A 13,146-nucleotide genomic window follows, 5' to 3' on the forward strand; every position below is an offset into this window, starting at 1 on the left:
GATAACAAAAACTTAGTGCAAATTTCAATTTGTAATGAAACAAATTGCACATGTCTAGTCAGACATTGAACAGCAAATTCAGCAAAGTACATTCAGGTTCATCCATAAAGGGCACCTATTGGAGGCCTCTGGAACCAAGCCAGATATAATGGGGGCATCGCTTTAAGGCTTAAGGGGGTCATGGGGAGAGCAGTACATTTCCTTATTGAAAGTTGCCCTTATAATGGCTGTGGCATACTTGTGATCCTGACACTGGTGGCCAACATTACTGAAGATAGCAGAGGAAATAATTACCAGTTCATACAATGTCATCCCTCCCTGATACAGAATCTCCCTCATCCAACAGGGAGGGACGTCTCGCTCACCCAGCCAGCCAAGTAATGGCGTTCTACAAATGGGTATTCTTCTATCCTCTATAACAGGGGTCTTCTCCAAACTTTACAATATGGGGGGCCACATTGTATATTAATATGAATATTTGCAGGCCAAAACATAATAAAATAATCTATTTTATAAATCAATTAAAAACATTTAAAGGAATTAATACATTTTACTTGGAGTTTTTTTTTTTAGTAATAATAGGATTTAGAACAATAAGGAACAATAACAATTCAGTAAAACAAAGCAAAGAAATTCCAAATAAACTTGAGTCTACCAGAGTCCCCCTTTACGTCAAAGTCCCCATCAGTGTCCCTCCTTACATCAGGGCCTCAATCAGAGTCTCCTCTTACATCAGAGGGCCACATAAAAATTTTGCAGAGGGCCAGATTTGGTCCACAAGCTGCAGTTTAGAGACCCCTGCTCTATAACTATTCTGTTGCTGGTGAGTTCAAGTTGTCACTATTGAAATAATCCTAAGAAAGTATACTACTTCCATAGAAGGGTGCAAGGATTCTCAGATCTCCCAGCAGCCAGCATCAATAGATCCTCCAGCAGTCAGTAAAAATAGACCTCTCCCTCAACAGTAGATCCCTTCCAGCAACATAAGACCCCCCAGCAACAATAGAACCTCACACAAAACCAGATCCCCACCAGTGACAATAGATCCCCCAGCAGGCAACATCAATAGACCCTCCAGCACACCCCACACCCCATGCTATTACATACATTCAGTGCTGGAGGTGCCGGAACTGCGTTCCCCCGCGTTCCCGCTGAAAAAAAGCCCTGCTAATTCTTATTTACCCGACAATGTAAATAACAGGGTCCAAGCCACCAAATCAGCAATGTATTGGATGTTCTGTGCTGCTCTGCGAACCTTAGAACCTACAAGGTTTGCTGAGTCTACTGACCATCTCATATATAATTCTAGAAATGTTCAATGTATCTTCTACAAAGAGGTCATTATTGGTAACTGTAATGCCGCGTACACACGACCGGACTTTACGGCAGACTTGGTTCGGAGTCCGTCGGAAAATTCGATCGTGTGTGGGCTCCAGCGGACTTTTTTTCCCCAAAAGTTTGACGGACCTAGACATGAAACATGTTTCAAATCTTTTCGACGGACTCGAGTCCGGTCAAAAAGTCCACTCGTCTGTATGCTAGTCCGTCAGTCAAAAACCGCTGCTAGGGCAGCTATTGGCTACTGGCTATGAACTTCCTTGTTTTAGTCTGGTCGTACGTCATCAAAGTCCGTCGGACTTTGGTTGATTGTGTGTAGGCAAGTCCGTTCATTCGGAAAGTCCGTCGAAAAGTCCGCAGGACAAAGTCTGCCGTAAAGTCCGCTCGTGTGTACGCGGCATTAGAATGCATCAATTATAAACAGAAGCTCACCATTTTGTTTTATCCTTTCCTGAAGATCATTTGCAGGCCCAACTAGCTTAATCCTCTCTAATACTTCATACACGACTTGTATAGCTCTCTCCTCTCCATATGTATGTATCAGAAGGTCCTTTGTGTCTATCCTGTCTGCATTTTCTAGTTTTCCTCTCGGAACATTCTCTTCCTCAGGTAAATCAGACAGCTTGCTCTTAAATTTCTTGAAATCGTATTCTTCCAGATCTTCTAGAGACTCTAAAATAAGATCCCCTGATGTGTATGTCCTCTTTCCTGGGTCACCAGTGGTCGATCCTACAGAGAAGAAACCCAACATTTGTGAATATTTAGGTGGACATAATGGACAGTTCCAAAGTGTCCTGCCAGACAGGACTGTGCTACAAGCTGATGTTCCAGAAAACCACAAGCCTGCTGTATTTTATATAAAGGGAAGAGGGAACCTGGGGTACAAATACTGAAGCTTAAAAAAGAACTCCAGTTTTAATTTTATTTAACAATTTGCAGAATTGGAGGGTTTATCATCCTGAAATCTCCCTTCTGCCACAGAGCTCCTTCCTGTCTGTAGATGAAATTTGGAAAAACAAGTGTTCCCTAAAGCTGGTCATAGATGAATCAAAATTTGGTCGGTTCAGCAGGATCCGGCAAAATTTCAGTCCATCAATGGCCATTTCCATTCAAGAGCAGTCATTCTATGGACCAACTGCTCTTTAATGTGCTTGATGGAAAAGTATGCCTTGATCACCACTGCAGCTGGGTGGTTGATCAAAAAGAAAAACAATCTATCTATGACCAGTTTAAGTCTTGCTATTTTGGGCTTTGTTCTGTTTTTTTGCAGCCTTTTGTGCTCGGGAACTTTCTAAATGACATTTTATGACAGACGCCGTTAAGAAGGCTCCAGGATTTCATGGCAGGTGTATGGTACAGGGAGTCTGTTAGCTGGCCAGTCCTGGTGAATTTGTCATCAGAGAGGTGGACCAGACTCTAACAGAACAGAGGACCACTGTTCTAGAAGGGTCCTTTTGGAGGTGCTTTACCCCCCCTCCCACCCTCTTTGAAGGGAAAGATTCTGCAGGGAAGAGGTTCCCTGTGTGTTCAGGCTGGGTACCTAGGAAGTAACAGGCTTTGTGCCTGCAGAAGAAGCCTGTGCCCTAAATTGTCCCATGTTAGAGTCAGAAAGCTGCTCCATTGGTAACAGTGTGCTCCGGGATGCTGAGATCCCCCCAGAGACTGTCTGGATCTCTGGATCAGACCTTATCCTGTCCTTTCCTTATCCTGTCCTTTCCTTCATCCAAGTTCTGCAATAAAATGTTTAAAGTTCATTCAAGGACTGCACCTGCATTGCCGCATGCTTCAACCATGTGAAGTGCCTGGAGACAAGGTGGTCTTAGTATGGACAGAATTCCAACTTGCAAGCTCCAGGCCCTTCTACATGAAGGCATTGTAAGAGAAAAATTTTGGAAAGTCTCTTATTGCCAACTTAGTGGTGGCTCAGGATTCCTAGTTTACACAGGTGCTGTAAGAAAGATACTTCCAGGAGATGGTCATCTCATGTGACTCACCTGTCAAAGGATTCCACTTGTAATGTTTCAGTTTTCAGAACTGCCATCTCTTTTCTTCCAGCTGCATGGTTCTCAGCATCATACAGCCTCTTCCACTCCAGCCTGTCTGTCAAGGACAATTCCCACTGCAGTCCTCAGGACTACAATGCTGAGGTCATGATGTTGGAGCTGTTGCCCATGGGTGGTTCCCATTGGGAAATGCAGTCCCTGACCACATGGAAGTGGCAAAGGAACCACAAAACCCCTAACCCATGGTCTGTGTACACTTTCATTTTAAAGCAAAGTGGAATGGGTACATGATGGCAGTTTGTCAGTAGTAAATAAAAGTAATGGGTAATTAATGGGACTAAGCAATGGAAGGGGGGCAGTTTCAATAATAAGTTTCTTTTTTTTTTATTATAAACCTTTTATTGAAAAGATATTGTTAACAAACATGACTTATATGAAAGGATGTAATTTACATATGATATACATATATGTATAAATCATTGAAAAGGATAGACTTTCATGCATGTTATAGATATAATATATGATATGTTCTTCATACATGTATTATCAAAGCTTCATGTTGGTTCAAGATTATAATAAATGAGTTTGGGCATAATAAGAACTTAAAGGGTTTGTAAATCCTCGTGTTCCTGATTCCTCTTTATATATATTTATATCACTAGAGGGATCACGAGCAGGAGGAAGGAGGCCACAATTCCTCTATATAGATCTTTATATCACCAGAGGGGTCACCAGCGAGAGTAAGGAGGTCCTGAATCTTCTATATAAATTGGGTCACCAGCGGTAGGAAGAAGGTCCTGATTCCTCTATATAGATCTTTATATCACCAGAGGGGTCACTAGCGAGAGGAAGGAGGCCCCGATTCCTCTACATACAGTTGATCTTTATATCACCAGAGGGGTCACCAGCAGGATGAAGTCGGTCTTGATTCCTCTATATAGATCTTTATATCACTAGAGGGATCGCCATCAGGAGGAAGGAAGTCCTGATTCCTCTATACAGATCTTTATATCATTAGAGGGGTCACCAGCAGGATGAAGTCGGTCCTGATTCCTCTATATAGATCTTTATATCACTAGAGGGGTCACCAGCAGGAGGAATGAGGTCCTGATTCCTCTATATAGATCTTTATATCACTAGAGGGGTCACCAGCAGGAGGAAGGAGGTCCTGATTCCTCTATATAGATCTTTATATCACTAGAGGGGTCACCAGCAGGAGGAAGGAGGTCCTGATTCCTCTATATAGATCTTTATATCACTAGAGGGATCCCCAGCAGGAGGAAGGAGGTCCTAATTCCTGTATATAGACCTTTATATCACTAGAGGAGTCACCAGCAGGAGGAAGGAGGTCCTGATTCCCCTATATAGATCTGTATATTACAAGAGGGGTCACCAGCAGTAGGACGGAGGACCTGATTTCCCTATATAGATCTTTAGTGAGACCTCATTTAGTATACTGTGTCCAGTTCTGGAGACCTCACTTACAAAAATATATTGATAAGATAGAACGAGTTCAGAGACGGGTAACAAAAATGGTGAAAGGTGTGGGGGATAAAACATATTGAGATTGACTTCAGGAACTTAATATGTACAGTCTGGAGGAAAGAAGGGTAAGGTGAGACATGAGTTTTGAGCAGACTGTAGAAGCTAGTCGTAGGCCCTAGGAGGATAGAGTGTTGAGCAGCCTATAGAAGCTAGGTGTAGGCCCTTGGAGGAAGGAGTGTTGAGCAGTCTGTAGAACCTAGGTGTAGGCCCTTGGAGGGTGGAGTGTTGAGTAGTCTCTCTGCCCTAGCACTAGACCACAATGGCATGCGGCAAAGATCTTGCTCTGAAATGCATTTGTTTTGCTGTCCCACTGCTGAGTTTTTAATGTTGCTGCACCATTCTCCTTTGGCCTGCAGGGGGAGAGCCAAGGTAATTCAAGCTTATAAACCAGGCATCACTAAATGACGGATCGCAGCTCCGGCACCCAAAAGCACCGTCACTATGTTGAGGGTAAGTGGCCTGGTATGGTTTAGGAGGGGGGCACTCCCCCCCCCCCTTTTTCCTGGCCTGCCGGGCTGCATGCTCGGATATGGGTCTGGTATGGATTTTGGGGTGGACCCCACACCATTTTTTTTGCCACGGAGTTCCCCTTAAAATCTATACCAGACCCAAAGGACTTGGTATGGATTTGGGGGGGCATGCCGTTATTATTTTACATTTTGTCTTGGAGTTCCCCTTAAAATCTATACCAGATCCAAAGCGCCTGGTATGGATTTTGGGGGGACCCCACACTGTTTTTTTTCTTAATTCTGTCATAGGGTTCCCCTTAACCACTTCAATACACAGTATTATATACTCTGCACTGCACTATATACCCTGCACTGCACTGTATTATATATGATGCACTACACTGTATTATATACACTACACTGACTGCATGCTCAATTCACTGACTATCCTGCCAAATCTCTCTCCACTATAACACACTACATCTGGCCGCCATTAGAAGCAGCCTTATATAGTGTGGGGTGTGGGTCTAGCCCCTGAGCCATGATTGGCCAAAGGCACCTGCCTTTGGCCAATCATGGCTCTGACACTACATCACGCTGTGATTGGCCAAACCATACAAGTCAGGTGCATGCTTTGGCCAATCAGCAGCCATCAATGCATTGCGATCTCACCAGTGGGTGAACGTCCCGCAAGCGCCCCATTTTTTTGGGCCCATCCCTAGTCATATGACATATATGATATAAAAGAGTGCACTCCTGGTTGCATAATTACAATAGGCTGGGCGGAAGTGGTTGAAGGCTCTCAGATTCCAATAAATCCCCCTGCAACCACCCGGCCAGGGTTGTGGGGAAGAGGCCCTTGTCCTCATCAAGATGGGCCCTCACTATTGTTGTTATTATCATAATTATTATCACACCTTTTGAGGAGAATGAGTCAGCCATGACACTTGTAGACGAGTGGACCTGTCATCACCTAGAAGTAAAACAAATAACAAATAGAAAATTAATATAAAAGACACGTAGAGTATTGATGGCATTTAGTAATCTTCTGTTTATGCACTTTGTAGGGTTACTAATAACGAAAACCCGTACTGAATAAAATTAAAATATAATATGAACAGATAATAAACACTGAGTGTACCATTATTAATAATTCTATCAGGAATTTATTAATTAACCACTTGCCGACCAGCCGCCGTCATTATACTGCGGCAGGTCGGCATGATCCTGCGAGCCGTCGTAGCTGTACATCGGCTCCTTTAAGCAGGATAGCAGGCGCGCGCCCGCTGCACTGCGGAGGTGCCGATGCGCATGGCCTGTGCAATTGCAGGCCCGAGAGCCAGAACAGGGACATGTGTGTGTAAACACACAAATCCTTGTTCTGTGAGGAGAGGGGAGGCAGATTGTGAGTTCCTAATAGCTAGGAACAGCGATCTGTCATCTCCTCTAGTCAGTCCCCTCCCCCTAAAGTTAGAACACACACTAGGGAACACAGTTAACCCCTTGATCGCCCCCTAGTGTTAACCCCTTCCCTGCCAGTGACATTTATACAGCAATGATCGCTGTATAATTGCCAATGGTTCCAAAAATGTGTCAAAATTGTCCGATGTGTCCGCCATAATGTCGCAGTCCCGATAAAAATCGCTGATCACCGCCATTACTAGTAAAAAAAAATAATAATAAAAATGCCATAAATCTTTCCCATAGTTTGTAGACGCTATAACTTTTGTGCAAACCAATCAATATACGCTTATTGCGATTTTTATTACCAAAAATATAAGAATACATATCGGCCTAAACTGAGGAAAAAATTAGCTTTTTTAAAAAAAAATTGGGGATATTTATTATAGTAAAAAGTACAAAATATTGTGTTTTATTTTTCAAAATTGTCGCTCTTTTTTTGTGTATAGCGCAAAAAATAAAAACTGCGGAGATAATCAAATACCACCAAAAGAAAGCTGTTGTCAGTTAAAGCGACACAGTGCCGTATTGCAAAAAATGGCCTGGTCATTGAGCAGCCAAATCTTCCGGGGCTGAAGTGGTCAATCAATATCAGATACAATCCTGCAAAACTTTGGCCAGAAAATGAGGAAGATCTAACAAATACTGTACAATTTTTAAGCCAGGTGCCATAACACATGAAAGTGATTTTCTATAGTGTTGAGTTTCATATGGACATTGGTAGCTGTAATTATTATGATGCCCACCCCTCCTCTAGCACAGTCATTGGTCACTCCACCCTTCCCTGGTGCCCCCAGAATACTGCATCCTGCTGGGGAAAAACAGAGAACAGTGCAGACATATCAAAGAGACATGTGGGAGGAGTCTACAGATAGGTGGGAGGGAAATGATGACAAATGGGAGGGGTCTTATATTTTTTTTACATGGATGGTGACAGTAGACTGGTGAGAGGGGACTACAGAAACACCAGCCAGATCTTGATGTGATGAAGGGGTCTGCAAACAGGTGGAAAGGACAGGGAGCTATGGGAGGGAAGGGATTGCTGACTGGTGGGAAGGACAGGGTACTACATTCGAGGAAACTGATGGTAGGTGGGAGAGACCTGCAGACAGGAGAAAGACAGGAGAAAGGGGCCTGCAGATACATGGAAAGAATTGAGAACTGAGTTAATGACAGGCGGGAGGGAAATGATGACATGTGGGAGGGGCCTTTGGATATGGTTAATAATTTGCCCCTTTTTCACTCCGTTGTTAACTCTCGACTATTAGAACTCTCTTCTCATAGGCCTATCTCTCCATAGGCTATCACCCGTTCAGTCTATCATGAATGCTGTTGCCAGACTCCTCTACCTTACCAACTGCTCAGTGTCCTCTACCCCTCTCTGCCAATCGATCCACTGGCCTCCATTTAGTGTCCTCCACCCCTATTCGCCATCCCCTCCACTCGCTTCTGATCACCTAGTGAATTAAATTCAAAATACTAACTACAACATACTAAGTTATTCACAACTCTGCCCCGAGCTACATCACCAATCTTGTCTCCAAATATCACCCAAATCGTCCCCTCCGCTCCTCCCAAGACCTCCTACTCTCAAGCGCCCTCATCTCCTCCTCCCATGCTAGTCTCCAGGACCAGGACTTCTCCAGAGTCTCTCCCATCCTCTGCAATGCTCTACCTCAATCTGTCTGGCTATCTCCTACTCTGGCGGCCTTTAGGTGATTCCTGAAAACTCATCTCTTCAGGGAAGCCTATCACACCTCCAACTAACAGTTTATCACTTCCATCTGTTCATTCTCCCACAGTTATAAACTTTTATATCACCTGCCCCAACCTCTTAGATTGTAAGCTCTTCTGAGCAGGGCCCTCTTAACCCTCTTGTATGTTATTGTATTGTAACTGTACTGTCTCTCTTTTATATTGTGAGTGCTGCATAAACTGTTGGCGCTATATAAATACTGTATTATAATAATAATAATTGTAGTGGTGTAGTTGCCACTAGTAACAGACATCCACCAATTCACCCCGCTGACAGACTCCCATATATCCCTTGCAGAGACAATGAACAGTCCTTTGCTGGTTTTGTTTTTGTTTATTGGGGAGGTACAACTTGGTTGGGGGAAAGGGGTATATGGAATGCCCTTAGAATAATTCATTTTGTCATCATACTTAGAGATTTTACCGATTAGCACATAGTTTGAGCCTGAAGAGATGATGTGCATGTTTAGTAGCTATGAACCTTCTCCTGCATCACCATGCAGACTATTGCTCCTCCTCTGCGTAACTCCCGCAGACTATTGCTTCCAGAACTTCCTCACTCAAGACCATGCAAGGATGAGGACATCACTCTTGACCGTGTAAGGGTGATGTACCCAGAAATCCTCTCCTCCTGCACAAAACTTATACTGTAGTTAGCACTGTAATGTCACATCTTCTTCTGTAAGCAAGAAGGACCCACTCTGAATAGTTCCTCAAGCTGGCTCTGGTTGCACGCTGCTACTAGGCCAGAGGCCTGCAGCATCTCTCCCCAGATGCCTAGTAGTTTAAAAGCACATGTTGTGTGGTGGACTACTGTTCCCAGCTAGCCCATCTTGCAAATCCTGTGCACTCATGCCACATCGATTTGACACAATTCCCCACAGTCTCTCCTCTGATCCAGGAATCCTCACCATTGACCATGTAATGATGAGGACTTCACTACTGACCATGTAGAAGTGAAGTTCCCTCACAGACTTCCTGGCACATCCAGCCCTCCACTGTGGTACACTCACCGACCTTTCTCTGCCCTGAGTCCTTGACGGAGAACTTGACCGGACTATATGTTCCAACAGCTTCACCTGCCCCTCTGCTCAAGGAGTTCCTTAATAATGACAAAGACATTGCCAATGACCGTGTAAAGGCAAAGTTCCCTCACAGTTCTTCCCGGGCCTCCTCCTGCGATCAGCACACCCCCCCCCCCTAGATGGGGGTATCCTCCTCCTGCTGTCTATTATTCCATTCTCCACTTCACCTGGCCAACAACTCCTCCCAGTGGCCTGTTACCTCAGCTTATATAGGAGGCCCGCCCCCTGCCAATACCAGTTTGGGATTGGTCAGGGCTCTCACATGAGCTGCCTGCCACTACACTTCCAGGCCCTGCCCCTCTTCCAGAACATTCTCCCTGGAAGCAGGGGAGGCGTCTCAGGACCAGAGCACAGGTGGCCACACCCACTGCTACACTAACCACTCCCTGCCCCCCAGATCAAAACAGACAGGACTAGCCTAAAGCATAGGCCTGCCTAAATTTACCCGTGTTGACATTCTATTTACCAAAAATCCTATTACTAGCACCTACCTATTGGTAGAGGGTCCTACATAATAATAATAATAATATTAATAATAATAATAATTAATTATTATTATTATTATTATTATGCAGAAACATTAATGGTATCCTGATGTGATGAAGGAGCCTGCAGACAGGTAGGGGGGAGGACAGTGAACTACATGAGGAGGGGACTGCTGACAGGTGGGAGGGTCCTATAGACAGGAGAGAGGGACCTGCAGATACATGGCAATTATTTCAGACAGGTGGGAGGAGTTTTCAGACAGGTGGGAGGGGCAGGGAGCTACAGTGGAATGCAGGAGGGGCAGGATGACATGTGGGAGAGATAGGGAGTAATATTGAATGGAATTGATGACAGGTGGGAGGGTCCTACAGACAGAAGGGAGGTACCTGTAGATACACAGGAAGCAGCTGCAGGCAGGTGGGAGGGGGCATGCAGATACATGGCAAAGGCCTGCAGATATGTGGGAGGGACTTGTAGAAATATTAAAGAGATGATCATTTGAATGATGGGCTTGCAGATAGGTGGGAGGGATGATTTCCAAAAAGAACACAACAATAACTAGGGATTCCAATCTATTGCTACTCCAGTGAAAATATTCATATGTTTCTGTTTGAGTACCTGCTTGGAGCCCCAGATAGCAATGCAAAATTGACAGGGCTTCTAATCCTTCTCCAAACTATCCAACACAAAACGTTTTGCATGGACGGACACCTTAAAGTGTATCTATAGCCACAACTTTTTTGCTATAGAAAAACTGGACCCCCTGTCAGGTTTTTATTTATTTGCTACCTGAGTCACGCTCTCTATTTGTTCTGGTGACCATTATCATTGGGATAGAAAATGATGGGAAATCCAAAATGTTACAGTTGTCACCAGAACAAGAAGAGAGGTGAAATCTTCCAATATGGACCTTTACTAGTGACAAGTGTCTAAGAGAACATTTCCCTTACTTTGTAGAGATTTCCTCTCACTTCTTGGTGTGTTCACAGGACAGGAAGTAAAAAAGATCGTTAATGATTCAAAATAAGAAACCAACCATTCCTTATTCCATCCAAAATAGAAAAAAAAAAAAAAAAAGTTTTGGCTTAGATATGTTTGAAGATCTGAGGCCATTGATTTCCCTGTCTGCAGGCTGACTCCTGACAGCCAGGAAACCGGCATTTGTAGAATGAAGACGTCAACAATCTTCCCATGAAGACAGGTCTAGGAATGTTAATGAGTTCTCTCCTGCCTGTTAAAGTTTACCTGTGCACTTCGCCTTTAATGGATAACCATAGAGGAATTCCAGTGGTGAGCTTTGTCTCTCGTTGTTTGTATAGACCGGACATTGTATCGGTAAACAGAGGCGATCCCGGGCTTTGTACGCCAATTGGAGTCAGAGGAGTGGATAGGAAGGGGTTACACTGCCTGGAATGGGCAGCAGCTCTGTTGAAGATTGTACGTACGTAGACACACAACCAGGATCAACAATCCCCGTCCTCCATTCTCCTGCAACCTAAGCCCGATACCGACCTCTCTCACCGTCTTGTTAATCCATTCCCTGGCTCACATTTCTCCCGGCACTTTCTGAAAGACTTCTTTCACTTTGCCACCACAAGATCAGTTCCCTGGAAGAGCGTCGTTTAATGTGCAACAGGGAAGTTCTATTTACCAAGAATGAAGATGACTTCCTTCACAAACCACCACCTATAAACACTATGTTTGCTCTCTAGTATTATATATATATATATATATATATTTACCATGCATGTGATACTTACACACTGCCACATTCCATACTTCAGCTTCTCCCGCCAGGAATGGTTCATCTAGTGCCTCAGCCAATCACACGACAGCCTCCTACGTCATCAACAAGAGACAGAGGAGCAATGAGAAAAATGGCGGCCGACCTCCAGTGCTGAAGACACAATACACCAATACTCATACAGAAGATACATGAACAGTCTGCCCTCTAGTGTTCATAAAAAAAAAAAGAGAAAAAAACACAATACATTGTACAATGCAGCACTTATGTTTATGCCCCGTACACACGGTCGGACTTTGTTCGGACATTCCGACAACAAAATCCTAGGATTTTTTCCGACGGATGTTGGCTCAAACTTGTCTTGCATACACACGGTCACACAAAGTTGTCGGAAAATCCGATCGTTCTGAACGCGGTGACGTAAAACACGTACGTCGGGACTATAAACGGGGCAGTGGCCAATAGCTTTCATCTCTTTATTTATTCTGAGCATGCGTGGCACTTTGTCCGTCGGATTTGTGTACACACGATCGGAATTTCCGACAACGGATTTTGTTGTCGGAAAATTTTATATCCTGCTCTCAAACTTTGTGTGTCGGAAAATTAGATGGAAAATGTGTGATGAAGCCCACACACGGTCGGAATTTCTGACAACAAGGTCCTATCACACATTTTCCGTCGGAAAATCCGACCGTGAGTATGGGGCATTAGACAGAAACTCAAGTTTAGGAGAGAGAAAATACAGATAATACAATGGTACCTGAATTCTCGGTATTCGAGCTTCAAGTTCATAGGGTGTTCATATGGAATTTTTGATTTAGGGTTTCCAATTTGTGTGCAGCCAACCAGTTGTCATCCGGCATGTCTATTTATATTAAGTGTGTGCTCAGCTGCAGTCAGCTTAGGTGAAGTGATAGCTCAGCTTTCTTAGGCTGGCCATACATTATACAATTTTCTTCTATATTGAAAAAAAACTAAATATCAGAGAAAGAGAAGGAATCTCTGATCCCAGCGCTCAAAATGGATAGGTAGTAGGTTTAAACACTATTAGCTGCTATTATTATTATTTATACAGTATTTATATAGCGCCAACAGTTTACGTAGCGCTTTACAACTTGAGGGTAGACAGTACAAATACAATACAATTTGATACAGTAGGAATCAGAGGGCCCTGCTCCTTAGAGCTTACAATCTAAGATTATAAAAAACAAACGTAGTGAAATACATATACAGTACTTCCCCGAATGAGAAAGTATTAACAGCGCTTTACATGGATTAAT

The 13,146-nt window shown here is 43.8% G+C and overlaps 1 protein-coding gene across 1 annotated transcript in view; it reads right to left on the minus strand.

Moving 5' to 3' along the window:
- LOC141133778 (NACHT, LRR and PYD domains-containing protein 3-like) overlaps positions 1-11,980 on the minus strand; it is a 115,608-nt gene extending 103,628 nt beyond the window's left edge. Inside the window, exons 1-3 of the mRNA XM_073623334.1 lie at positions 11,883-11,980; positions 6,253-6,308; positions 1,771-2,067 (exon numbers count right to left, since the gene is read on the minus strand). Of these exons, the coding sequence (XP_073479435.1) occupies positions 1,771-2,067; positions 6,253-6,277 (322 nt within the window). The 5' untranslated portion in view covers positions 6,278-6,308; positions 11,883-11,980. The remainder of the gene's footprint in view (positions 1-1,770; positions 2,068-6,252; positions 6,309-11,882) is intronic.
- Positions 11,981-13,146: the final 1,166 nt, after the last annotated feature.

The sequence above is a fragment of the Aquarana catesbeiana genome, linkage group LG03, assembly GCF_042186555.1.
Source record: "Aquarana catesbeiana isolate 2022-GZ linkage group LG03, ASM4218655v1, whole genome shotgun sequence".
In the NCBI taxonomy this organism is placed as follows: domain Eukaryota; kingdom Metazoa; phylum Chordata; class Amphibia; order Anura; family Ranidae; genus Aquarana; species Aquarana catesbeiana.